At 39.9% G+C, this 25,601-nt stretch overlaps 2 protein-coding genes across 11 annotated transcripts in view; one reads left to right on the forward strand and one right to left on the reverse strand.

Annotated features, from left to right (window-relative positions):
- FAM81B (family with sequence similarity 81 member B) overlaps nucleotides 1-13,998 on the forward strand; it is a 62,338-nt gene extending 48,340 nt beyond the window's left edge. For 2 of the 3 annotated variants that reach the window (XM_073346214.1, XM_073346215.1), the window contains 4 exons: nucleotides 73-179; nucleotides 4,668-4,803; nucleotides 10,196-10,385; nucleotides 13,158-13,998. In XM_073346214.1, the coding sequence (XP_073202315.1) occupies nucleotides 73-179; nucleotides 4,668-4,803; nucleotides 10,196-10,385; nucleotides 13,158-13,291 (567 nt within the window). In that variant the 3' untranslated portion in view covers nucleotides 13,292-13,998. The remainder of the gene's footprint in view (nucleotides 1-72; nucleotides 180-4,667; nucleotides 4,804-10,195; nucleotides 10,386-13,157) is intronic. The other variant, XM_073346216.1, reaches the window with a different exon arrangement.
- Nucleotides 13,999-18,842: 4,844 nt separating this feature from the next.
- Nucleotides 18,843-25,601, reverse strand: part of SKIC3 (SKI3 subunit of superkiller complex) — an 86,083-nt gene continuing 79,324 nt past the window's right edge. For all 8 annotated transcript variants that reach the window (XM_073344528.1, XM_073344529.1, XM_073344527.1 and 5 more), the window contains exons 38-41: nucleotides 24,295-24,447; nucleotides 22,364-22,494; nucleotides 21,100-21,223; nucleotides 18,843-19,723 (exon numbers count right to left, since the gene is read on the reverse strand). In XM_073344528.1, coding sequence (XP_073200629.1) covers nucleotides 19,646-19,723; nucleotides 21,100-21,223; nucleotides 22,364-22,494; nucleotides 24,295-24,447 — 486 coding nt within the window. In that variant the 3' untranslated portion in view covers nucleotides 18,843-19,645. The remainder of the gene's footprint in view (nucleotides 19,724-21,099; nucleotides 21,224-22,363; nucleotides 22,495-24,294; nucleotides 24,448-25,601) is intronic.

Here is a 25,601-nt window from a genome sequence, read left to right on the forward strand (position 1 = left end):
GCAATAATGTGTAGTTAATGTAAGTGCTGATAGTTTGGCTCATGAAAACATTCCCTGTTGAATTTTCATTAGGTAATGCGGCTATTAGACAAGATCGAGACTTCCAACTCTGAGCAAAGCTCTCATTTAAAGACAGTCCAGGGGGATCAACACCATGAATTGCAACTTCTGGATTTCAAGTAGGTGATGGAAAGTTTGGGTTTTTTAATTATATTAATGCACTCTGAATGCTTTAGTCTGATGATGGAGTTGGCATGAAACAGCAAAACAGATTGATTTATATACATGCAAAAATGCTGAGGGAAGACATACACAATACAGTCATCTATTAAAAATGTAGAATTGAATAATATTGTTTTAAAAACTAATTCTTAAAATGAAGAGCCACCAAATGCCACCCAGAAAAAACAACAAATTCAAAAGTCAATGAAGCTTACCATACTCAAAAAGGCACTAGCCACATTTGATCAATTTACCATAACATTTATGGCTGACTTGCAGCCTGGCTAGTGTGGCAGCACAGGGGTGTACAGGAAATCAAGGTACCCCCCCATACCCCTGTTCCGGCTACCCATGCCATTGGAAGCAGCATGGGAAGGGAAACGGGCTCCATAGAGCTGCTACTTCACCCATTTGTGCAGGTGGGCAGGAAGGGTGGGGAATAGGTGGACCTTTAGGTCTGGCAGACGCTGTAGCTATGCTAGGGCATCAGGAAATATATGCTGGTCATGATCACCTGCACCTAGGCAACCATCAATTTTTAGTGGAGTGACCAATTCAGCTTTATCGATCAGAATGAGGTCTACTATAGAATTACCCCCACCTTGCTTACAATACTTTGTGTTAAAATAAATTCTCACATTTTTTCTTTCTACACCTTATAAAAAGATGTTTAAGGAGCTGTTCATCCTGCGTTTGTGTGGTTAGGTGGTAACACAACCTTACCCAGTAGCCCTGTCACAGCTCTAGATGAGCTCCCCCTCTTGGACACTCACTAGACTGCTCTGAGGGGATCCAAATGCTGAATCCCTCCAGAGTCTGAACGGAGCCCAGGCACTGCCCCAGCTCGAGGTGTCTAGGCTCACACTCAGTAAGGATCCCTTACTTAACTTTCTGCAAACTGAGACCCTGCAGTCCCACTGCCCAGCCCTGTGGCTGCTCTAACTACAAGCAAACTAGGCAGCTGCCTAGGGTATCATGGCAGCCAGGCCAAACCTGAACTATGCTGCAACCCCATGCACCAGGTCACAATGCTGCTCACTCAAATTTTACCCAGCTAGCCCCTCCCCACATCATGATGGAGAGACACTAGGCTAAACTTGAGTGAATGGCACTGCAACCTGGCACTTGGCTCCCCCAATTCTACTACAATTACTGGAAGGCTCACCACACTCCCCACCAAAAAAGTCCAATGTGCCTTTTCTAGGAGGTGGAGGGGAGACACACACTGAAGTTTTGCCTAGAGGAGGCAGATTGTCTTGAGCAGCCTCTGGACCAATCCTTGTTACCAGTGGTGACACCTCTGGTTCCCCCATAGCTTAAACACACCTGCTAGGTTTACAGCTTGTCTTCAAGGGGCATGTGAGATGTCTACACAACAGACACTTTGCACAGGAGTCTAAAATACATTTGCTCTTACTTAACATGAAAAATTTACAGATCCAGACAAAAATAAACCCTATATGCTTCCCTCCCCTTCCCCTCCAACTCACTCAGTTTCTTTACCACTCTGGACCATTCTTTGTGCTGGTGCCAGGGTCCTCTGGGAGACCCAGGACCCTTCCCCTGCAGTGACATGACTTATCTGAACCTTAGTGCATCTCTCTCTCATTCGCTCACTCTGCAGGCGAGTTTGCTTTGATCTTGGTTGGTCCCTCAGCTAAATTGCCCCCACACCCCCACTAAGAAAACACATCCATCTCTTCTCCTTGGTCCTGTGTGACTCTGAGAATTCTTCTCTCTCTTCTCTTCTCCCCCCCCCCCCAATCTTTTCAAAATGTTTGCCATCTCTTGCTTTGTCCTCTCTGGAAATTTTCTACTCTCTCCTTCACCAGCCCCCTTCAGAGAGATAGGATATGACAGGTTCTCCTAGGCTTGAACTAACCTATTGTCTCAAGATGCTTCTACCTGAACAGGTAGCTAGCAATTTCTAACACCTTTTGAACCTGGTCAGGGAAGGATGTGACACAGCCCACGTCAGCAAGGATGGGAGCCACATGCACCTAGAGGTATTCAAAAATACAGTCCTTTCAAAAGAACCACTTCATATCCTTGATCAGAATTCACAACTTGTACAGGCAAATTCCCCATCTTGTGATTTCAGTTAGCACATTGATCTGTACATATAACAGATCCTGCCCTTCTGAATTGTCAAATTCTAAAGCATGTAATGGTATCTTTGACACAGACTGCCATTCTCCCCCACCCTCTTCTGCCCACTCTTTCCTAAATATGAGCTTTAGCATTCCAGTCAAGTGACTCACCCACTCACTTTTCAGTAATACCAATTATATCTCCCCTCCTGACTCCCTTTAAATTGCTCAGGTTGACCACTGTACCATACTATCTGTATGATCTCAATACACTCAGTGTATTTTCTCAGGAGCAAGTAAAAACATTTCCAGGAAAAGCACTTAAGCAACACCACTTGGCAAAAAAATGTATATTATCTCCCTGATTACGATTTGCATTCCAGTGGTACCTAGGGACCCCAATGATGTGCTAGGTTCTATAAAGCACAATGAAAATACAGTCCCTCTCCCAAAGAGCTAACAGTAAAACAAGAGATAACAGGTGGATACAACAAACAGTGGGGAAGCTCAAAGAAATAGACTAGTGAAACTGATAAGTATGAGCAGAAATGGTCATAGCATGCCAACTGACCAATCATTGTTGAGGTTTTTTATAGGCATCATGCAGAGGAGAGCGTTTTAGGGGGGCTTTGAAGGAGGCCAATGAGGTAGCTTAGTGGTTGTTTACAGGGATCTTTTATGTGGGAGGGCTGGCAAGGGAGGAAATGTGAAGATGCTTTTTGAAAACTTTACAAATGGATGCTGAAGAATGGCATAGTGGAGGCAAGAGTGGTGTCTCAGTAGTAATATAAAAGATGATGGGTAAGGCAGGGATAAACCATGACGGGCCTTAAAGCAGAGAAGATTAGTTTGTGTTAAAGGGGAGCCAGTAGAGGCATGCTAAGAGATGTTACAGAGAAACAATGAGCCAGGAAAATATTTGCAGCAGCGTTTTGAATAGCTATAAGTAGGGAAAGACTGCAGGATTATGAGGAAACTTATTGCTCTTAAGTGGGCAGAGAAAATGAATGAACTGATTTTTTTTCTGGTCCCTCACCACTCCTTTCTGCAAGCCTATTCATCCCTGGCTTATCGCTGACTATGGGGAAAAACTTGTAGTACAGGATTGTTATCATTTTTCTTGATAAATGGGGGGGCTCCTTTTTCCAGAAAGTGAGTCCATTGATATGATAGAGAAAATTGCTCAAATTTTCATTCTTGAACTTTCCAAACAATCTCTTGCAATTGTTTGGTTTTTGTTTAGCAATAACAAAATGACCCAATGCATTATTTAAAATAGCTCTTGATAGGTGTGAGCTACAGGCAAGAACTGATGTCAAATTCCATGTATAGCAAGTCATTTACTATTGCTCTGTTCTTGTTTTCAGAATCTCAGTTACTGTTAATTATCATTATCTCTACCACCAGACTAATAACACTGTACCTGTAGCATTGTTTAAAAAAGTCTCTCAATTTTTTTAGGATGATATTTGAACTTTAGAATTACAAGTAAATGTGCCTTCCAGGAATGCTTTGTTATAAGCTTCTGTTTTATATTTTGACTGAGGCACAAAAGCCCAGCTGGCTTGCCCCAGAGCTGTGCACTTACTCAGTAGTACCACTCAAATTAGAATTCCAGGAGTCAGTTTACAGGAGAAAAAATATGTCAGAAATTAGCATAGAAAATATTATTTTCTAATACTCTTTAAGGTCAGGTCACCCACAAAAGCTTGGAAATTTACATTTATAACTGGAACTTGGTCCTAAAATCATCTCTGTAATATAGCTCACAATGTACATTATATCACATTTTTGCAGCATAAAAAGACCAAAGTCTAAAGCACACAGCCCCCTCTAACTAGACACTGTTCACAGCTCTGATTTCTGAGCTGTTAGCCTCAATCCCTCTCCCTCTCCCTCCTTTGTCTGCTTTCTGGACTTTATCGTCTGTCTTTTTGGAGGACTTCCAGACTCCCATACACCCCCAAGGCAAACTGATCTCCTTGTACTCTCACAAGCTTCTATTCTGTCTTTCCATGTTTCCATTTCCAGCTCAGCCCTGACTTTGCTGCTCTTCCTGGTGCCAACAATATAGGGTATGCTCAGCCCGATACTGTAGTGACCACAACCAGTTGGATCCCTGATACGACTAGAAATGGAATAGAACCAATCCATTTCAAGAGTAAATTTGATTGGAATGGGAAAATAAACTATTACACGCATTCACTTCTCCAATCTTCTCCCCCCAGATGACAACGTGCATCAGAACTAAGCCAGCCTGGCTTGTTAACAATTTACTCGAGTGACTAAGGTTTTCACATAACATTGACTAAAACTCAGATATATTGCTAAAAGATTAAACCTTCTTAATATTAGGGTGAATAGTCTTCTAAATGACCTCCGGGATCAAATTCAGGACCAACAAAAATGGACAGAAATCCAGCTGAGGCGATCTGAACAAGAACAAGCCTACCATAAAGATCAGTTTCTTAATGCAATGAAGGAGAGACTGGTAAGATGTTTTATAATCCCAGACTGATAAAATAGTATGGATTTCTAGACCTTTCAGACTGATTACAAGAGAAACCCCAAAGATTTTTGATTCCATAAAAATTTCCAGAGATGCAAAGTCAAAACCCCCAAAATAGACAGCAAAACCCTTAAGCCCCAGAAGCACAACTCTGTCAGTAAAATGACCAAAGAATGGAAATGGACTGGTAATGCACTATAAAATCTTTAGTCTCTATGTTGTCAATTCCAAATCCATCTCACGGTGGTACTGCCCAAAAGCTACCATCTGACTGTTTAATGGTCTCTGTGCTTGGTGCTCTAAGTCTATTTTTCCATTGGACAGTTGTCCACATCACAAAAACCACTACCACATTTGGCATCCTCAGACATTCTCATCAGAGAAACCAAGGACTGAGTGGCTAAGGGCATTCTACACATGTGGTACCTGACAGCCAGAGCTGAGATACGTGGCTGGATCAAAATGGAGAAGCTCATGCTGTTCCCACCCATGCTGAAACTGTGCTATGAATAAACAGAGGACTCCAGCTGTCTCATACTTGCCCCTTCAATGATCATTGTATTCAGACAAAGCATTTTAGAAAATTAAACACAAATAAAAGGTGGGCCACATCCACCATATTATTCAACATTCCTTCCTCTCCATCATCTTAGAAATAGCTGAAGAACTTCAGTGTTTAAAGCTTCAAAATGGTTAGGTAGAACAAACAAATTCTTCCACCTGAAGTCTGGCAAAATATTTTTCCTGAAATCACACTTTTCAGCAGAGCCCCAGGAAGACAAGAGGCAAGGGGGAGGAAACAGGGTAGATTGAAGAATGCAGGGAGAATTAAAGGAGTGTGAAACTAAAAGGGAGAGAAAGGGGTGCAGAGTGGAGAATATGAAAGATGAGTAAAGAGGTAGAACAGATGCAGATAAGAGAAGGCTTGCAGGAGTGATAGTAGAATTCCTGGTAATGCAGTACTCCACAAATCAATTTTTCATTTTGTGTAATTGGGCTCAGTACATTCAAAATTACTGCCAAGATATACAATAGACAATGTCCTTCTATGAACTGGAATATTCACCTGAAAACTAATGCAGTACATTTTATATTCGCTATTCCTTTAACTCTGGATACTGTGGCCCCCAGCATGGATTGAGACATAGTTCACCCAACCATACCAGAACTCTCCTATCAATAGTAAACAGCCCACAGTTCAAAGTACCAAAATTCACATCCTGAACTTACACACTTTCACTTTGAGCTCAGGCACCAAAGGTCTAGAGCCACTGTGATTTGTGTAAGGCACTGAAGCATTCTTCAGTATTAGTGCTTAGCTTCAGAAAATCCCTGTTCTCAGGGTCTGGAAATGAAGGTTTATTTTGTTGGACTGATGAATCAAACTTCGAGCATAATACAGCTGGAAGGATGTTAAGGATTCTTTCTTTGCATCCCAAGAATAGTCCTGGAGAGAATGCAATATATTTAGCAAACTTCTTCCTTTGGTTCTTACAAACACAAGTCTCAAAGATTGCTAGTGCACATTAAAAATCACATACATGATTTATAGGATGTACAAAATTTGTCTATACAGAATTTCATAAACATGTTTCAGTTCAAAACCTCCAGCTTACCAAATCTTAAATTTCATAGGAATTAGGGCTGTCGGGCCATTTAAAAAAAATCATGATTAATCGTGCAATTAAAAAGATTAATCGCACTGGTAAACAATAATAAAATACCATTTATATAAATATTTTTGGATGTTTTCCACATTTGCAAATATATTGACTTCAATTACAACACAGAATACAAACCGTACAGTGCTCACTTTATATTTTGATTATAAATATTTGCACTGTAAAAATATTTCAGTTCACTTAATACAGGTATTTTAGTGCAATCTCTTTATCATGAAATTTGAACTTACAAATGTAGGCTCTAAAGATTTTTATATTTTTGAGTGCAGTTATTTTTTGTACATAATTCTACAAGTCCACTCAGACTTCTTGTTCAGCCAATCATTTTGACAAATAAGTTTGGTTACAATTTGCAGGAGATAATGCTGCCTGCTTCTTGAGAACAGGCATTCACATGGCACTATTGTAGATGGTGTTGCAAGATATTTACATGCCAGATGTGCTAAAGAGTCGTCATATGTCCCTTCATGCTTCAACCAGCATTCCAGAGGACGTGTCCATACTGATGTCAGGTTCTACTCGATAATGATCCAGAGCAGTGCAGACAATGCATTTTCATTTTCATTTGAGTCAGATGCCACCAGCAGAAGGTTGATTTTTCTTTTTTGGTGGTTAAGATTCTGTAGTTTCTGCATCGGAGTGGTGTTCTCTTAAGACTTCTGAAAGCATGTGCCATACCTCATCCCTCCCAGATTTTAGAAGGCACTTCAGATTCTTAAACCTTGGGTCAAGTGCTGTAGCAATCTTTAGAAATCTCACATTGGTACCTTCTTTGCGTTTTGTCAAATCTGCAGTGAAAATGTTCTTAAAACGAACAACATGCTCGGTCAACACCTGCGACTGCTGTAATATGAAATATATGGCAGAATGCGGGTAAAACACAGAGCAGGAGACATACAATTCTCCCCCAAGGAGTTTAGTCACAAGTTTGTTTAATGCATTATATTTTTAACAAGCATCATCAGCATGGAAGAATGTCCTCTGGAATGGTGCCCAAAACATGAAGGCGCATAGGAACGTTTAGCATATCTGGCACTTAAATACCTTGCAATGCTGGCTACAAAAGTGCTATGTGAATGTTTGTCTGTTCTCGCTTTCAGGTGCCATTGTAAATAAGAGGACAGCATTATCTCCTGTAAATGTAAACAAATGTGTTTGTCTTAGCAATTGGCTGAACAAGAAGTAGAACTGAGTGGACTTGTAGGCTCTAAAATTTTGCATTGTTTTGTTTTTGAATGAAGTTATGTAACAACAAAAAATCTACATTTGTAAGTTGCACTTTCACAATAAAGAGATTGCACTAAGGTGCTTGCATGAGGTGAATTGAAAAATACTATTTCTTTTATCATTTTTTACAATGCAAATATTTGTAATAAAAATAATATAAAGTGAGCACTGAACACTTGAATTCCATGTTGTAATTGAAAGCAATATATTTGAAAAATTAATAAATTTTGGTGGGTATTTAAAAGTGAAATTAAAACTGAAATTAATCACTTAATTTTTAATCACAATTTTTTTGAGTTAATCATGTGAGTTAACTGCAATTAATCGACAGCCCTACTAGGAATAATTGGGAATTGATACTTGAGTAATACATTTTAATTAGTTCTTTTAAAGCTCGGAAAGCTTTTTCTGGTCTTTTGATAAATACACTACATCCTGCTGCAGGGTTCAACATCAAATACATTATTATGATTTGCAGCAGCAGCAGGTATGCTCTTGGGTGTGTCAGAGGACATAGCACTGAGTTCCAAACAAAACTCCCATGAAAATGTCCTTGAATTTGAATCCTGAACAAAATGCTTCTATAACTTAGTCCATCCAATCATCTACTGTACTGAATAAATCAAATTTATTTACTACTGATGATACAGTGCAATAGAGAAGACACTAAAAATATTATTTCCAGCCCTATAAAACACAGCAGCTTTGAGGTATTATTTGCTGCCTCTGATACTAGCATTTTCATGGGTGTTTTGCAGAGAAGACACCTATATGCAGTGCTATTTTCTCTGTAGAGAGATTATATGAAAGTTGTGCCAAAACATAGTCAACATTAGCCTGAGCTTGCAGCACTACTTTTGAATAGAAGAAATAGGACAGAGCATAGTTTCTCTCTCTCTCTCTGGAGTAGCCAAACTGTCCCGTGGTGGTGGTTGTTTCATGAAAACACAGCTGGAAATGCAGTTGTCTGGGTGGGACTTCGAGGAATCTTCAAAGCAGAACCTCAGAGGGAACAGCAGTGTGTAGCAGGCGATGGAGTGTTCAAAGCTACTCACGAAAGTTCGGATCATATCTTTGGGGGGGTACTTGACACCAATCAGGATCAGGCCGTAACTGCTAAGCCAACTATTACATCCCGTTGTCCAGGCTCTACATATTTTGAAACAGAGAGGGTACAATTGCTTACTCATCACTTATGTGACATACAGAAGTTGTATGAACATGAGCACAGATTAGGCTCGAAGTTTACATGCGATGGGATGGAACTGTTTAATGAGTGCAGAACAGCCGTAGGTTATTCTGGGAGATGACTCACTTCATCAGCCACCTGTACATAATTTCAATATTTGTACATGCAAAGTTTAGTGTATTGGTTTAAACAAACTCTGGTTAGGTTTCAACAACACTGCTGTTTGTAAACATTTTATTTTTGAGGCAAAGCCTGCCACTGCCTCTGCAGGGTCCCCTGGGAGCAGAACTATGCCATTCTGCTGTGTAAGACCAGGGGATGCTGACCATAGCGTGACACAGCTCTGAGCCACAAGGCTCCCTGTACTGCAGTGTGCAGAGCAAGGGGGAGGTGGCAGAGGGTAGCCACAAAACCCCTCCCTTCATGCCCCCCTGGAGCTGTGTAATAGCTTTCTCTCCAGCCCCTAACTGCACATCTACTTCAGCTCTAGACTGGCTACTCATGCTGGGCTCTGGATTTGTTCCTTAATGTTTAACACTTTGGGCTAGGAAGTTTCATGTGAGAGAAGCACAGTAACAGAAAGCTGCAGGGGAGTGTGAATTCCAAGGTGAATCATGGACTAAATTGCTGTTTGTTTGTTTTTTTTAAATGCCCCGCACCAGCCTCCATTCCACCCTGTCTCACCCCCTGAATCTCAGGGGGATGGGGGAGGGTTGGAGGACATCCTGCATGGGTATAAGGCTCCAGCAACATTTATTTAGTTAATATTATAATGTCTATGTGGATTTCAAAGGTAAAGAAAACTGCCTCTTGGCTGGCCAGCCTGAGTTAAACCAGTTTTCTGGTGAGCAATGTAATCCTCTGAGGCCCTCTCAACACTGATGGACACATGCAGGGCATGTGTCCAACTACACGTACCCGAGTAAGGCTCTGACAGTGGGCAAAAGCTCCAGCAGTGTGGAGCTGTCAGAGCCTTTCCCCACTGCCAAAGCCTTTCCTTGCAGCAGGGAAAGGCTCCGGCAGCAGGGAGGCAGTGGGATATTACACTGCTAAAAACAAGTGTAAACATGGGACTGTAGACTGCTATGTAGGGATCTATACTTGAAGGTTCTAGTGTGTCTTTACTCACCTAAGCATTGCCTCACAGTCTACACTGCTACTTATACTCCTGTTAGGTGGGTGTTCAGTGTATGTACTCTATAGACTGCCATAAGTGTAGACCTAGCCTTATTAACTTTGGTATTTATGTGATGTTCACATGATATCTATTTAAAAGGAAGCAGCAGAAAAGAAACTGGAAGAAAACCTTCACCTCTCGCTAAAGCTAGAGAATAATAAACCACAGCAATGTGAAATGGCGCTGAGCCAGGTGACAAAATATGAAAATAAACTGCATGCAAGAATTACTAGATTTGAAAGACAGATCTGGAATGAGCTGGAGGAAATCCAGAATGAATATAGATCAGGTAAGAAGGGTTTATTTGTTATATTTGTACAGGACTATAACATGCTTCCTAGTCAAATGGGAACAATACCAAAATATGCCTTTCTTCCTTAGTGCCATATAACTATTTTTCAAATAGTTTTTCCTCACTGCCTGTTACTGCTGACAGACATTACAATAGCCCACCACAAGCCGGTACTCCATTTTCCTTTTCCCATGGTGACACTGTCCTTTTGTAGCTTGTAGCTGGAGGCCTGAATCTGGTTTCCAAACTCTGCCTTAGGGACTGCATCTAACAGTGAGAATCCTTTCTTCCGTCATCAGCTAATCAGGAGGCTGCAGCCTTTCTATTTGCACAAGAACCTTGTTACTGAGATCTTTGCTTGATGATGTGTAGCTGTGTATATTTTCACCTAAGGCAGCAGATAACAAGGTCCTTCTAAAGTTTCAACTTGCTACAAAGAGTGGCACAATACAAATCTGTACACTGATAATTAGATTAAACAGACAGACACACGCATACCTGTTCAGTGTTCTATGATGAATGCTAGTGACATCCACCAGTGCACTTGCAGACCAAATTCTAACCTAGTCATGTTCTACCACGACCTTCTCAGATTTGGGCTTGGCTATGTCAAAGACCACCTTACCATCCACAACCTGGCAAGATAGGATCTAGCAGGATGATGCAATTAGAAAATTCCTGAATTTAAAAATTCAGATGCTGAAGGATGAGCATTCTCAGCAGCAAGTCCTTGGTTGCTGAACTTCATGTCAGAGATAATCAGGCTAAACCCAAATCCAGCCATCTTCAGATCAAAATGCCAAAACCCAGCTTTTCTGTAAACACTTCCCCAGTAACTCTTTCTTTCCTAACTATCTGGTGGGGATGACAAGAAATAAGAAGAGCAAGAAGAACAGGTATGGAGAAACACAAGAAGAAAGAGCACTTTCTTTGTAATTTTTATGCCGTCTCAATAGCTGCTGTTGATGCTTATACACTGCTGAGACAGTATAAAAGCCAAGATATCTTGGAAATGTCTGAAATATGAGAAATCTGTTTGCAGAGTATTTAAAAGTTATAAAAAATCCAATTACTTGCTTAAATCATATCTGAAGAGCGGCGCTGATCAAATGAACTCCATATTAAACAACACTTTCAAAAGCAAAAAAAAAAAGTGACCGTCTGTCATGCTACCAAGTAGATACTTTATTTTTAAAAAGAGGACGGTTAGCTGGAAACTATGGTTAAGATGTTAATTAGCAAGAAAATCAAACATCTATTCTGACAAATTTGCAAACTAATCCTCTCTGACGTTTGCCCATTTGAGAGAGCCTGTAATTTGCAAACAGGGATGGATAAATCTAATTGTTCAAAATCTTCCAGTCTCTGGTTAGCCACATTACAATGAAATGTTGATAAACTTCCAAGCATACCAGCTTTTTTTTAAAATCTATTTCAGAAATGATGGAACCTATCAACTCTAACCTCTTTCTTTACATATTTACTTGGGATAAGGGGGAGCTCAGATACTACTGTTATGAGGGCCTTCTATATACCTATCTCAAAAATGCATGTATGATTTCCATCAAAACTGTCTTTTTATTCTTAGTGATACCATATAGTGTATTAGAAAGTAGTGACTACTTCCAAGACTCGCTCTCCTTCAGAATTGTTTTCAGTGTTGGATTTCTTGGCATGAACTCCACTACCTGGAGGGGACACACCAAAGCTAAAAGTTTAGCATCCAGTTGCTTGAAATGAAATAATTTTATGTATCCCGACTGGAACTATAGTCACTGTCTGACATTGCTACCTATTAACAGGTGATGAGTTGTCTGAGTCAGACACCAGCCCTCCAACAACCCTGTCTGTGATGGAGCACACCCCCATCCCAATCAGGAGAAGGCTAATGAGCTCCTTTGGGCTCAATTCATATCAAATAGACACAGCTACACAGCCTGCTGTGGCAGTTGGAGAAAGCAAGCTTAAAAAGGACAGCGGGTCACAGGAAGGGGTGGCAACCAGGAGGGAAGGAGCTGCACCTCGCAAGGAGCTGAAAGGGAAACAGCTGACAAACTTCTGCTGCCCCAAGCCTTATCACAACCCCAAAAGACTTTAGAAAGAGGGAAAGGGCTTTGAAGCTACCTGAGGGTGAGCCCTGAGAGAGGCTCTGCCTACTTTACAGTGTTGCTGGCTAAAACTATCATATTAGGTTCTACGTTAGCATGTGGGATGATACTCCGCTCCCTTGACTTCAAGGAGGGGCTCTGGGCAAGTGCAGGGATCTCTTGCCATGTTGTCACTTGCAGGAGCAATGCCTCCAAGAGTATGTAAATGTAATTAGAGAATTTCATGAGTCCAAAAGTAAGGATTATAGACTTACAACTGAGTTACTGGATAAACAGTGCATTAGTCATGCTTTTAACAGTAAAACTGCACAACTGGTAAAAGGTAACTTCAATACAAGCAGGACTTCATTTTTGGTTTTTTGGACATCGTATAGAATTCAATTTTCACAGCCAATAAATGTGATGCAAGTTCCATTAATATTGCTATAATTTTGGGAGCACTACCAGTTGTTTGGTGCTGCCCAGTATGCATGAAGACATGATTCCAATAACAAGGAGGTTATCATTTAAAATGCTAAAGCATCTCCATGACATGCAATAAAACAGCTTAGATAGTTAGAATGGCCTGAATGGATTTTAGATTAAATGGTAGCTAATTACTGCAAGGTTGCATAAAAATCTTTGACCATAATTTAACTAAATATACCTATTTTTACACCAGGATTTCAGTCCATTCATGAAGCTCTCAACTCACTCCAACGAATACAGATGACAAAACTGAAACTAGAAAAAAAGAAATTCCAGAAAGACATAAAAAAAATACAATGCAAGGTAACTGAACTTCAGGAAGAGTGAAGTTTTTTCAGCATTTGCCATTGTTCTCTCATCTTAACAGGACTGTTGGCTTAAAGACTGAAACAAAGAAAACCTCATGTCTCCATAGCATGTTATTGCTCTGCTTAAATCATATTTTATAGTAGAACCTTCATGATCTAGTGCAACACTAAAGAAAATCAGTTTTGGTGATTTTTGTCTTGTTTTAATATGTTGAAGCAAGGTCAGTGTGACAAGAAAATAAAGATTAAGGACTGACAAATTTGAAAGGGATATTTCACAAAACATTAGCTCTTATTTTGGGATTTTTAGGATCTACCTCTCCATTTAGTGCCCTGAAATTCTTAAGCATAACAAGCCCAGTTCTGGTCTAAATTATACTTGTTTTACACTACTGCAACTAAAATCAAAATTAGGCCTAATAAATTCTCCTAGTACTGCTCTATGTACATACTTAAGTCCATTAATATTCAATGGCATTTGAAGGAAGAATAGCAATCCTTGCCTCAGTCTCTCTAGAATATAGCAGAACATTTGGTGCAGTGTAATTTGGGTTCGAGATAAAGAGAAGTTGAGTCATTCAATGCAGCTAAGGAAACTGGTGCAAGTGATCGATCAAAGGCAAGATGATGATTTTTGCATTATCAGAAATATGGTATCTATTTCCAAGCTGCTTTTCTGGTTCCTGGAAAGAAGGTGATGGTTATACCTAGCTTCTTGATCATTAAAGTGGGTAAAATAAAATCTTAAACACCTTTTTATCTGCTTCAACTTTAAAAAAGGAAACAACCCTAAATAAGTTTACCTGGTAATTCAGGTTCCAGGATTCTGAGGCACTAGTACACACTAAATTTCAGTCCACTGACATCGGAGACAATTTTGCCAGGGTGGGGGAGGGAAAATGACCACAATGCAATTGTGGTAGATACTCTGTACTACAACTGATAAATTCATTGTCTCTGAGCCTCTCTCCAGCAAATCAAATGGGATAGAACTCAGATAATCCTAAAGAAAAGGAGTACTTGTGGCACCTTAGAGACTAACCAATTTATTTGAGCATGAGCTTTCGTGAGCTACAGCTCACTTCATCAGATGTTTACCGTGGAAACTGCAGCAGACTTTATATACACACAGAAATCATGAAACAATACCTCCTCCCACCCCACTGTCCTGCTGGTAATAGCTTATCTAAAGTGATCAACAGGTGGGCCATTTCCAGCACAAATCCAGGTTTTCTCACCCTCCACCCCCCCACACAAATTCACTCTCCTGCTGGTGCTAGCCCATCCAAAGTGACAACTCTTTACATAATCAAGTTGGGCTATTTCCTGCATAGATCAAGGTTTTCTCACATCCCCCCCACCCCCATACACACACAAACTCACTCTCCTGCTGGTAATAGCTCATCCAAACTGACCATTCTCCAGGTTTAAATCCAAGTTAAACCAGAACATCTGGGGGGGGGGGGGGTAGGAAAAAACAAGAGGAAACAGGCTACCTTGCATAATGACTTAGCCACTCCCAGTCTCTATTTAAGCCTAAATTAATAGTATCCAATTTGCAAATGAATTCCAATTCAGCAGTTTCTCGCTGGAGTCTGGATTTGAAGTTTTTTTGTTTTAAGATAGCGACCTTCATGTCTGTGATTGCGTGACCAGAGAGATTGAAGTGTTCTCCGACTGGTTTATGAATGTTATAATTCTTGACATCTGATTTGTGTCCATTTGTTCTTTTACGTAGTTTTCCATGTTTGTCTAGGACAGTACTCAGGGAAAAGTTCCTCAGGCAGGGGCCCTGCATAGCCTCTTTAACAGCATGGTTGATGAATGGGCCTCAGTACAGATAACAGGAGACTCCAATTCAGTAACAAATATACTTTTCTCACTGCAAGGAAACCTTCCTTTTCTATGGTATATGCAAAAAACTAGACTCACAACAGGAAATGGTGTAAAGACAAATAGTGACCAATGTCAAATGAATTCCTTCTGTGTTTCAATTTTGGTAAGTTTGACTCGCATTGGGCCTTGCAGGTAGCACTCTTATGAGACAGGTGTCTGCACTTAACACTTTGCTGCTCCCATCTTGGCAACCCTTTAATATCACATCACATCACTCTGTGTCACACATATTCAGGGAATAGCAGAAAATCTATAGTGCCACCTGCAATCCTAATATACTCCTACAGACCCTTACCCAGCTGTCTTCTGAACTCATCCTATAGGGCTCACATTATTCCCTGCCTATGAAGGTGACACTACTAGGTGCCATAACATTACTTGTATAAGCCATGAAGTTATGGCAAAATATAGGGCCACTGAGGAATTTATTCCAAAGTAGCACAGTATGCCTCAGATGTTTGGATGGATCCAGAGCATCCTACAGAGAGCCTAAACCTGACACAAGGGGAAGACCACAGTTGCAGGTGTGCAGACTGGCTGGGGAAGGCTCCTTTTCCCCTCTATGCCCTCCTTTGGACAAGATTACTCTTGCCTTCATGCTACAACACAAAGTATTGATTTGCATGATTACATTGCAAGTTTGAGACATTTAGAATTAAAATTTCATGTGAAATAAACATGCTAGATGAGCTTCACTACTGCTATTGCTGATTGGGCAGTTTTTGTGCAAAAAGACATGATCAAAAGCCTTCTTTTCCGCACGATGCAATTTATACTCCGCTTCACAGCCAGCCAAAGGTTCATGGCTGGTCGCAGCTTTTCCTCATTGGCTGGCTTTGTGGAAGGCATATTAGTCTGGCCAGATGGCAAGGCAGATAACAGAATTCAAGGCCCAATCTTGGAAGTTCACATCCAAGAAAAATGTAGGGCTGGGCCTTATGCTTTTTTTTTTAAAAAAGAAAGAGTTTGGTCTAAAATGTTATTTACATAGCATTAAGCCAAAAGAGAGATTCCAAAGCTATAGGCAGCTCAGAGTACTTTGGAGTGTCAGATAACCATAACCCTATTTGCAGGACAGGTGGAATTATTTGTTACTATTGTTTTTTTCCAATCAAAACTGTTTGTGGTGGTTATAAGGCTGTTCCTATCCTTCACAAATGCTTTGCTTTCATTTAAACTATACAGAATACCTAAATATATTAGATCAGTGTGCTGGTCATGTTTTGTGATTTAATTATGTGTGAAACAATGCTTGAATAAGAAAATCCTATTTGGTGAAAGGATTATTGAGGGGCGATATGCTTTCCACCTCTAAGTAGGAGATTCACAGAGACAGCGTATACAGATTTTTTTTTTAAAAAAAATTCTCATTAACTGATTTTATTTCATGTGTATATAAGGGACTTTAAGTATCATGGATGATATCCTGGCTCCATTGAAGTCAATGGGAGTTTTGTCTTTGACATCACCAGTGCCAGAATTTCACCCTATTTCTGCTTTAGAAGAAGGCAGTATGCACCACTACATGGCAAACCTGCCTAGGAATGAGTGGACCTGTTTTTCATTCCCATCTCTACCATTGACCTTAGCTAAGTCACTTCATCACTATGGCTGTTTCCCCATCTGTAAAATTTGTAAAGGTCTTCAAGATCTACAGAAGAATGAATTGCTAAAACCTGTCCCACCCTCAGCAAACCTGGAATTCTTTTGCACAGGACACAGAGACATTTTGCATACCTTTACACCTGGAGGCTGCACACTTGCTTTGTCTTCTATTTCTTGGATTTCATTAATTTAAATTAGAGCCTTCCCTTAACAGTTTGCACATTATCTTCACTACCTACACCTTGCTTTCTTTCTTCAATGTGTATAATAAATTGCTTTGGGCTATAAAATTATCTTGTCAGAAATGTCAACTAATAGTTTCTTCTAATTCGAAGGAGACAGCATTGTTACTTTGAAAGTAACTTTTGTTGTCTGATGAAATGCTAAGCACCATAGCATGCGTTGCATAGTTTTAATACATGAAGAACATCTACAATTGAGAGTTAGATGACTTATTCAGAGTGTTGTTGTAGTCATGTTTGTCCCATGACATGAGGTAGACAGGTAGGTGAGGTAGTACCTCTTACTGGACCAACTTCTGTTGGTGAAAGAGACAAGCTTTTGAGTTAACAGAGCTCTTCTTCAGGTCTGGGAATGGTACTCAGTGGCACAGCTAAATACAAGGTGGAACAGATTGTTCTCTGGAGACCCTGGTTTTGTCTTAGTATAACAATCTGAACCGACTAACCCTCCTTTGTCCTATGATTGCAGAGGTGTTGCAAGAGATGGTTCAAGATGAAGTAGGCAATTAACATGTGTTAACTCCTTATGCTTAATCTGTTCCACCTTCTATTTAGCTGTGATATGGAGTACATTTCCCAGACCAGAAAAACAATGCAGCTCAAAAGTTTGTCTCTCACCAACAAAAGTTGGTCCAATAACAGTTATTACTGAAGTTATATGTTTGATAACTAATGGTAATGACAGACTGGAGACATTCATTCTCCTATTCCCCCACCCTGACATTAGAATACACATTGTCTTTAGATTTACTGGCTGAGTGAAGTAAGGTCTAACATTCAACTCAGAAGCATTTCTCTGTCTGTTTGCCTGTAATGTGATAAAACTGAAAGGAAGGGAAAGGTAGAGGTAGACTCCTCTCAGGAGTCTGGTTAGCAGAGCCAGCAGCTCCAACCACCTCTAGAATTATCTATAGATTAAAAAAGTGGTTGAGGGCAGACCTTTAAACACATTTCTGCATAACAGTACCTCCCAGTGGACCCTCCCAATACAATTTGAAAGTGATGATGCTGAAAGAAAGCCGGATAGACAAAATAAGAACAGTGTATTGGCTGTGGGGGAAATAGGGGTGTACAGAGCCTCTGGTATGGGGACACAAACACAGACCGGAAGAATGGAGGACCATGTCATGAGGGCACACAGGGACTCTGGCATAGGGGCAGGTGCAAGGGCAATGGAGAGAGCCCCTGAAAATAGGGGTGGCATACAGAAAGCTTGTGGGTGAGAAAAAAATGGAGGAATAGAAGGAGCACATTAGGCCACAATGCCCTAGTCAGAGTAATTATTAAAATCCTAAATCTGCTGATGTATGAGGTGATGAGATCATCCTACAGGATTATTGCTAAAATGACAACTGATATGAACCACAAAGGCATGGAATTTACAACATTGTCAGTTTAAAAAAAAAATCCAAATGAGTGGGGCAGAAACAGGATGGTGGCTAGTGATAGTGTAACACTACATGATGTACGCAAGCAAGTTTAAGAGTCGGATCCCTAGTCAGTCCCTGTGGAGTTTGAGCCAAGAACCAAAGACTGCAAAGGGAGAGTGGGACCCTAGAGAGAGAAGCAATTACTCTCCCCTCCCCTCCCCCCGAGCTACATTCAGTCCACATTAACTATCTGACCAATCACTTTAAGGAAAATGTCTTACATGGCGGATTGTGGGAGAAGGAAATAGTAGAAGACCCTTGCCATTCCTCCCTTGAGTAATTTAAGAGCAACAGGCCAGCCAACCTGTTCAAACTTGAAAATTAACACATATTTAAATATATGTGCTGCATATAGTAAGTTCCTAATTGTTTACAACAAAATACTCAGACTGGATTCATTGCATTTTATTTTAATTACAAGTAAGTACAGGGCAGAATTGCATCATGTGTCAAGAATTATCATGATTAATCCAAATAAGCAGTCAACAGCAGGGTTACCAAAAAAATCATAAATACAAATTGCCATACACATTTATAAATATATCCATGGACCGGATCATTGTGCAAAATCTCAGTTTTACTTATTTATATTTTCCTTGACCAGAGTATGTTGTAGAAATCTGGTTCCTCCAGGCTGCAACCTAATCAGTTACAGTGTTACATATCTTTTTGCTTCCCACCACTGCATGTGGATTTGCAAATGTATTTGAATTCTAATTGTAATATAATGAACATTACAGAAAGCTTAGATTTCTGCAAGTTACAACAGTTGGGAATAACTTAAAAAATATGAATTTGCATACTACTTTGACAACTTAAGGCTTTGTTTGAAAAAGTAGAAACTTGTCCTGCTTTGCACCACTGCAAGTGCAAAATGATAAGCACTGTCCATGGGAGGAGCAGGGACATCTGCTGTAAACTCCAACAGAAAAAAAAATGGATTCTCCATTGCAGCAGCATAACATAAATGCATCAGTGAGGAAAAATACACATTAAATGAACTTGAGTTTTGTTTAAGTAAAGGAAAAACAGGTTGATGGCAGTGTCCATCTTAAAAAAATATTTTAAAAGCAATTTGTTTTTGTCTAACAAAAAATGATTTTCACTTAAAAAAAATATTTGCTGGCAGGTAGTGTGAATTAGGTTTCATGAATTTCCTCTGACTTTTTCCTTCTGGTTGGCCACTGAAAGAAGTCCATGCTAGGCAGATGCTGATAATTTCTTGTCTAGTTCCAGAGATCTAATATCTCCATTAGCTTTGGCATTCGCTACAAGTGCCTGTGGGAAAATTAAGAAAAGAAAAAAAAAGTTATTTGATTCCCAAATATTTGATTCTCTCCTATTCAGCTCCCCAAGAAACCTAAGCAACCTAAATATCCAGAGATAAATGGGATATTTCAGTATTATGCAATAGTTTGCTTAATGCCTTAAAAACTAAATTGCAACCACTGCAATGCAAGACATCATTTGTTGCTTGGGGCGGAGGTCAGTTTTCCAACTAAGTGATTCACTTACAGTAGGGAAGATACTGAAGATATGAGACCAACTAGGTCATATGGCCTCTCAATGCAGGGTTGCTCCCTGCAGGACCCTTACGGGTATTTGGTAGGTCTAACTTTATATATGATCCATGTGATGGGGCCCTCTCACCGCCTACTTATATAACATTGTCAGGAGGTTTTTCCTGACAGTTTAAGGTTTCCCATTCTGAATTTAATTCTATGACTCCTACTTGAGGCCTTTGTACTATTCAAGAAGAGCTCTCCAGCTTAGTGTTTTTACAGATGTTCATAGGTTCTGCTTGGCACTTCCTCACTCCCTATGGTCACTTAGCCAAACTCAATTTTTCTTTAAGAAAATCCCTCCTGATCCATACACTAGACATTTTTATGACTCCTCTTTGAGCTCTCGGTCAAACTCTCGCTAATAATGATTGCTCAGAATGGAGTGCAATGAATCCACACTGAAATCATATTGAGAACTCTGTATTGCCAACTCTTTTTTAGCTGGAGTCCCATAATGCGTGTCTAACCATGGAACTCAGAAGAATTTTGCCCTAGATGTGATCTAAAAATGTAAAATGCATTTTGGAGCAGGAACTTTCAACACCACTGCCTTAAAATTCACAGTTAAATATCTTGCTTCTGATATTACAGTCAAAATATGAAGATTTAGAGAGCAGTTCACATGCTATTTTGGATGTGCTGGCGGCATTCACATTTACTCTTTACACTTGTTTTAGCAACATTCAATAGTAATTAAAACAAATCCCCCCCCCCCCCATTCTGTCTTGACCTATGTCTGCATCTGTATTGGGGCTGACAATCTAAGAAGCATTGCAATAAATTATCGTGTAACCTCAATTTTTTACTGTAAGATCTCAGTCTTAAACAAGATGGAAGTGCACAATTGGCCAGCATCCAGTCTCAGTCACAATTAGTTATGCTGACTCTGCCTGACAGCCATGGTGCAGCTTTGATTTGAAGCACTGGCTCCACACAAAGCTGGAATTATATTATGCTTTTGCTTCCCAAATCCTGGAAGGATTCCATAACACACCCCATAAATATTTCTATAAATGGGGACTAGCATAGAAAGCTAGTCAATATGATTGGTATTTGCATACATCTGTATAGATATAGACTGACTCTTACATCTATTAATTCATAATCATCTTTGGCATATAAATGTCTTAGGAGGTACCAGCGTGCAACTGATACTATGGTTTCTGGATACCCAGGCTGATATACCACTCTTTCCAACATTCGACGCGTCTCCCTAGGAACAAAAATAAAATTTAATACCGAGTAATCTCTAGAAATTTGTTGCATTTAACAATTTTCTTCTTTTGTATAACTAATGCTATCCTGGCAAGAGTCAGAATTATTTTAAACTGTATTGATAAACCAAATTGTCCTCTTAGCTAAAATTCGTACGAGCAATCAAGTGTCCTGCAGCTGATGACAACAGTTGATAGACGTAAGAAAAATTGGTGATATTGCTACTTCCCTTCTCCCAATTGTGGGTCCAGCACTGCCTCTCAACGTCCACAACGTACATAATGATGCATAGTTAAGTTTATTTCCCCTTAGGATAATAACTACCCTGAGAGCAATCCTCTACAAGTACACCTGGAAATGTAAACTCTTCTGCTACAAGTAGTAACCCAAAAAATTATTTGTGCATCATGCTGCCCAGAAATTCAATAATTTGGGCAGCACTACCCTGTTGAAATCCTAAAAGGCATTTGCTCTTGTTTTATATCAATAATATAAACCTTTAAAGGTGTCACAGCTGCTTTTAGGGAAGCAGTTACTAGAACACTAGTCCTGTGACCAGCAAAAAGGTTTTTAGTAAAGTGTATCTGTATAACCCGTGTATATTCACACACGTATTATAGTCCATCTTTAGTGTGAAACAACTGTTTAATAGCTTGCAACAGCAGTATTCAATTTTATGGCAAGTGAAAAGTCAGCAAAGTGACATCCAAGGGGAAATTCAGGTAGGCAGAATATGGTTACCCAAGCTAGAGTTTGGCTAGTTCACTGGTACCAGCAATCCTCTTTTTGCAAATATGTGCTATGGAAAAAAAGGGGCCAGAAACTTGTTTTGAATCTCACTTGAGACTAGATGGAATGAGACTGCCTCACTGCTACCATCCCACTCAACCAATACTCATCAGATCTTTTTTGCAAAAAAGTTTAAATATATTTAGTTGATATGTTTTTAAAAAGCTTAGCCAAAAGCTGTAGCTGTCTTTGACACCACAAAAAACTCCAACTATAAAATACTATTGCTTTGGTTCCCTGCTTTCAACTGGTTTCTCAGTTTTTAAAGTTGAACGAAGGCATACCACCTGCACTCAAGTTCACCAGACATTATAAGACAGTGTACCCCACAAAAACAACAAACACATACCTCGCCCCCATTTTGCGATTGTACTGTAGCAGCGCTTGCAGAAGAACAGCCAGTGGGCAGAAAGAAAGTTTCAAGGCTTCAGTTGTTGCCTCCTGAACCAAGGATGGCCAATGATCATTTGAAATGTTAGCCTATCAGCAAGATGACAGCAAGAAAACTTTAATAACTATGTTACTAGCCAAAATGTTTCACTGGGTACAAGATGTTATTTGTTTGCAGACACACCATCTGCACATGATTAGCCTTTAATTCTGCAAGTTTGCTAATTCTTAAGCTTTCCTGTTTGTTAACTTAGATTTCTAAGTCTCAGGGTATAACAGGGCTGGAAAGCCAGAACTGCATTATTTCAGCACTCCTATAGGTGCCTTGCAAAATTCTACTTGGCCATTCATCTGCAGAGTTGTTTTTAACAACATTATTATATTAAGGATGAGCAAAATTTATGACTCTGTACATCGGATGAAAGCTTGCAAGGCTACACTGGAGAGATGAATTTATCCACACTGGATCCTCACAAGTACACAAAGTCGAAAGAGAAAATCATAAGTTAAACAGCAACTCTAAATTTATGTTTATTTAGTGGAGCCACTATTCAGCAATTCATGTTTGCCAAGTCCACTGAATTAGATTACTGGAGAGACGGTAATACATTTAGTAAAATTTTTGCATGACAAAAATATAGATGTCTATATGAAGTTCACAGGTTTTCACTAGGAAACATAACAAGAAACAGATTATTCAAGACTGTAAGAGACAGCAATTATGCTACTGACATCTACGTGAAATAATTAAAGACAACAAAATATGCCAGAATTTGCCCCAGAGTGGGTGCAATTTAAGTGGGTTCAGCTATGCTAAAGATAAAGCTGAGAGCAAACAAACCTATGTAATAGAAACTCTGTAAAGTGCTCTGGTTGTGCCAAGAGAATGTGGGTAGCGAAAGTTTTGTTAAAAAAGCTGATCTATTTGCTTCAAAAGAATTTAATCAGCTATGAAGACTGATCAGTATAAAATACACTATAGAAAAAAACAAACAAACAGTCTTAATTATGTCATACTCTAATCTTGTGCAAAATAGCCTGAAACAAGAGAAGGGGGGGTTGGATGTGGCAGGGGTCCTGGGGGGGGGTGCCGTCAGAAAGGACACCGAGGGTTGGATGGAGCAGGAGTCCCAGGGGGGCTGTCAGGGAGCAAGAAACGGGGGGGGGGGGGGGGAGGAGGTCAGATAGGAGGCGGGGGGCTGGGCCATGCCTGATTGTTTGGGGAGGTACAGCCTCCCCTAACTGGCCCTCCATACAATTTCAGAAACCTGTTGCGGCCCTCAGGCCAAAAAGTTTGCCCACCCCTGTTTTAGGGGGAGAGGTTAGAATGACTTTCCTTAGGCTGTAAGCTCTTCAAGGCAAAGACAATCAATGGGTTTGTACAGCAAACTGCACAATTGTGCGCCAAACCTGACTGAAACCTCTAGGCACGAGTGCAATAAAAATGAAAATAAATTAAAAAAAAAAAACAGTGAATGCAACTCATACAAATGTCACATGTTCAGTGAAGTAAGAATCTTGAAAGTGGAAGTTATACTACAGTCAGTTTCTAATAATCTAGTATTAGAAAATAAAGCTTAATGGTTTTAGTTGATTATTCCATATATTTTTCCTTTAGACAAAATATTCCTGGAGAGAAGTCTAAGAACAATCAATAGTCTTTTAAAATTAGAGTGTATTAGGTTTATTCCCATCCATGTTAGCATGAAATGAAAATATCATTTCTGCTAACTACTGAGGAGTAGTTCACAAAAGAGAACAAAAAAGTCTTACAGTTTCCCACAGTTTATGGGAGGACTTCATCTGGGAGATTACAAAAAAGATAGCTAACAGCAGATGGCTTACATTTTAAATCAATTCATTTCATCATAACAGTTGTGGTTATCTTACCACACAGATTTCCAGTGCAAGCATAGCTAGCCTGAGCAAACTTGATAACTTCCCGTTCCAGCTGCCCTGCTGGGATGCCAATTGTAGACTCTTTCTGTAACACATCTCTGCTGCAACCATCATTCTTTGAGACTGGTACACTTTTGCCAGCCACTGAAAATAGAGAAGCATTACGTTCGGTAGTGCTTGTTAAAACACATCATTCAGGTATTTTTGACTATGTAAATTTAAGTTTTCCAAATTTCATGAATATATTAGGTTGATCTTTACACACAAAATTAGTTGTAGGTCATTTTACAGGTGAACACCTGCTTGAGGGAAGGAGTATGCAAATTTCCATGCCAGTGTAGCTATAGTACTAAAGGACAGAGGTCTGCTATTTCACAACAGAGGTCTCTTACTAGACACTGCCAACCATTTTGTAGTTTTGTGAATCTGGACATGAACTAGGAGGTAGCCAAACTCATTTTCCACTGGGGACCTCCTAAGCTATCTTTTGTGAAATGGAGCACGCCACCTAGCACTAGATTGCCAACAACAGTTCTGTTAGGATGTTGGAAAGCTGTTCAGACAAGTTAGAAAGTTTCTGCCCTTGAACAAGATGTATTTCCTATCTCATGCTACTGTATGTGAGGAAGTAAAAATATTTAATCTTACAGCTTGAACTCAGTTGAAAATATGTAGTTATCCTTTTTGCCAGACAACACCCTGAACTTCTGCAGATAGAAGGTTCCTTTTGGAGGAGCTACAGATGGGAATGGAATTAGGTGAGTCCGACTAACCTAGTGTTCTCATCTTTCTGCTTGCTCCATCAGCAAAGCAGAGTGAACTCCTCTTACAGAGAGGTTGGCAAGGGACTATAACTGAGGCTTATTTTGTACTGACATGAAAATGTATTGGTGCAAAAGAAATCAGGAGTTTGTAAATTGTTGCATATATACCCTAGATGTTCCAACATCAACAAGTCATGCTTGTAAAGAAAGCTCTCCGTTAGGTCATGAAGCAGCCATGAAACAATGAAAGGATCTAGACAACTAATCTTTTAATCTAAAACCTTCCCTAGATGATCCCTCTCCCCTGGTCCTTGGCTACTGGCACATTTTATGACTCTCGGAGTGGAGAGCAGGGGTACAATTCCAAGCACTGTCCTAAGGATTCCTTTTAGAGAGTTGCCTCTATATTTATGCTTGTGGGATTATTGCATCCATCATTAAGCAGTAGAACTGCCTTAAAGCAGTGTCCATTGGGGCAGAGGGGCAGCAACCAGTAGCCTTTCTTCTCCCCAACTGCAGAGTCCTGATGTTACC

The sequence above is a fragment of the Lepidochelys kempii genome, chromosome 5 (genome assembly GCF_965140265.1).
Source record: "Lepidochelys kempii isolate rLepKem1 chromosome 5, rLepKem1.hap2, whole genome shotgun sequence".
NCBI classification, from domain to species: domain Eukaryota; kingdom Metazoa; phylum Chordata; order Testudines; family Cheloniidae; genus Lepidochelys; species Lepidochelys kempii.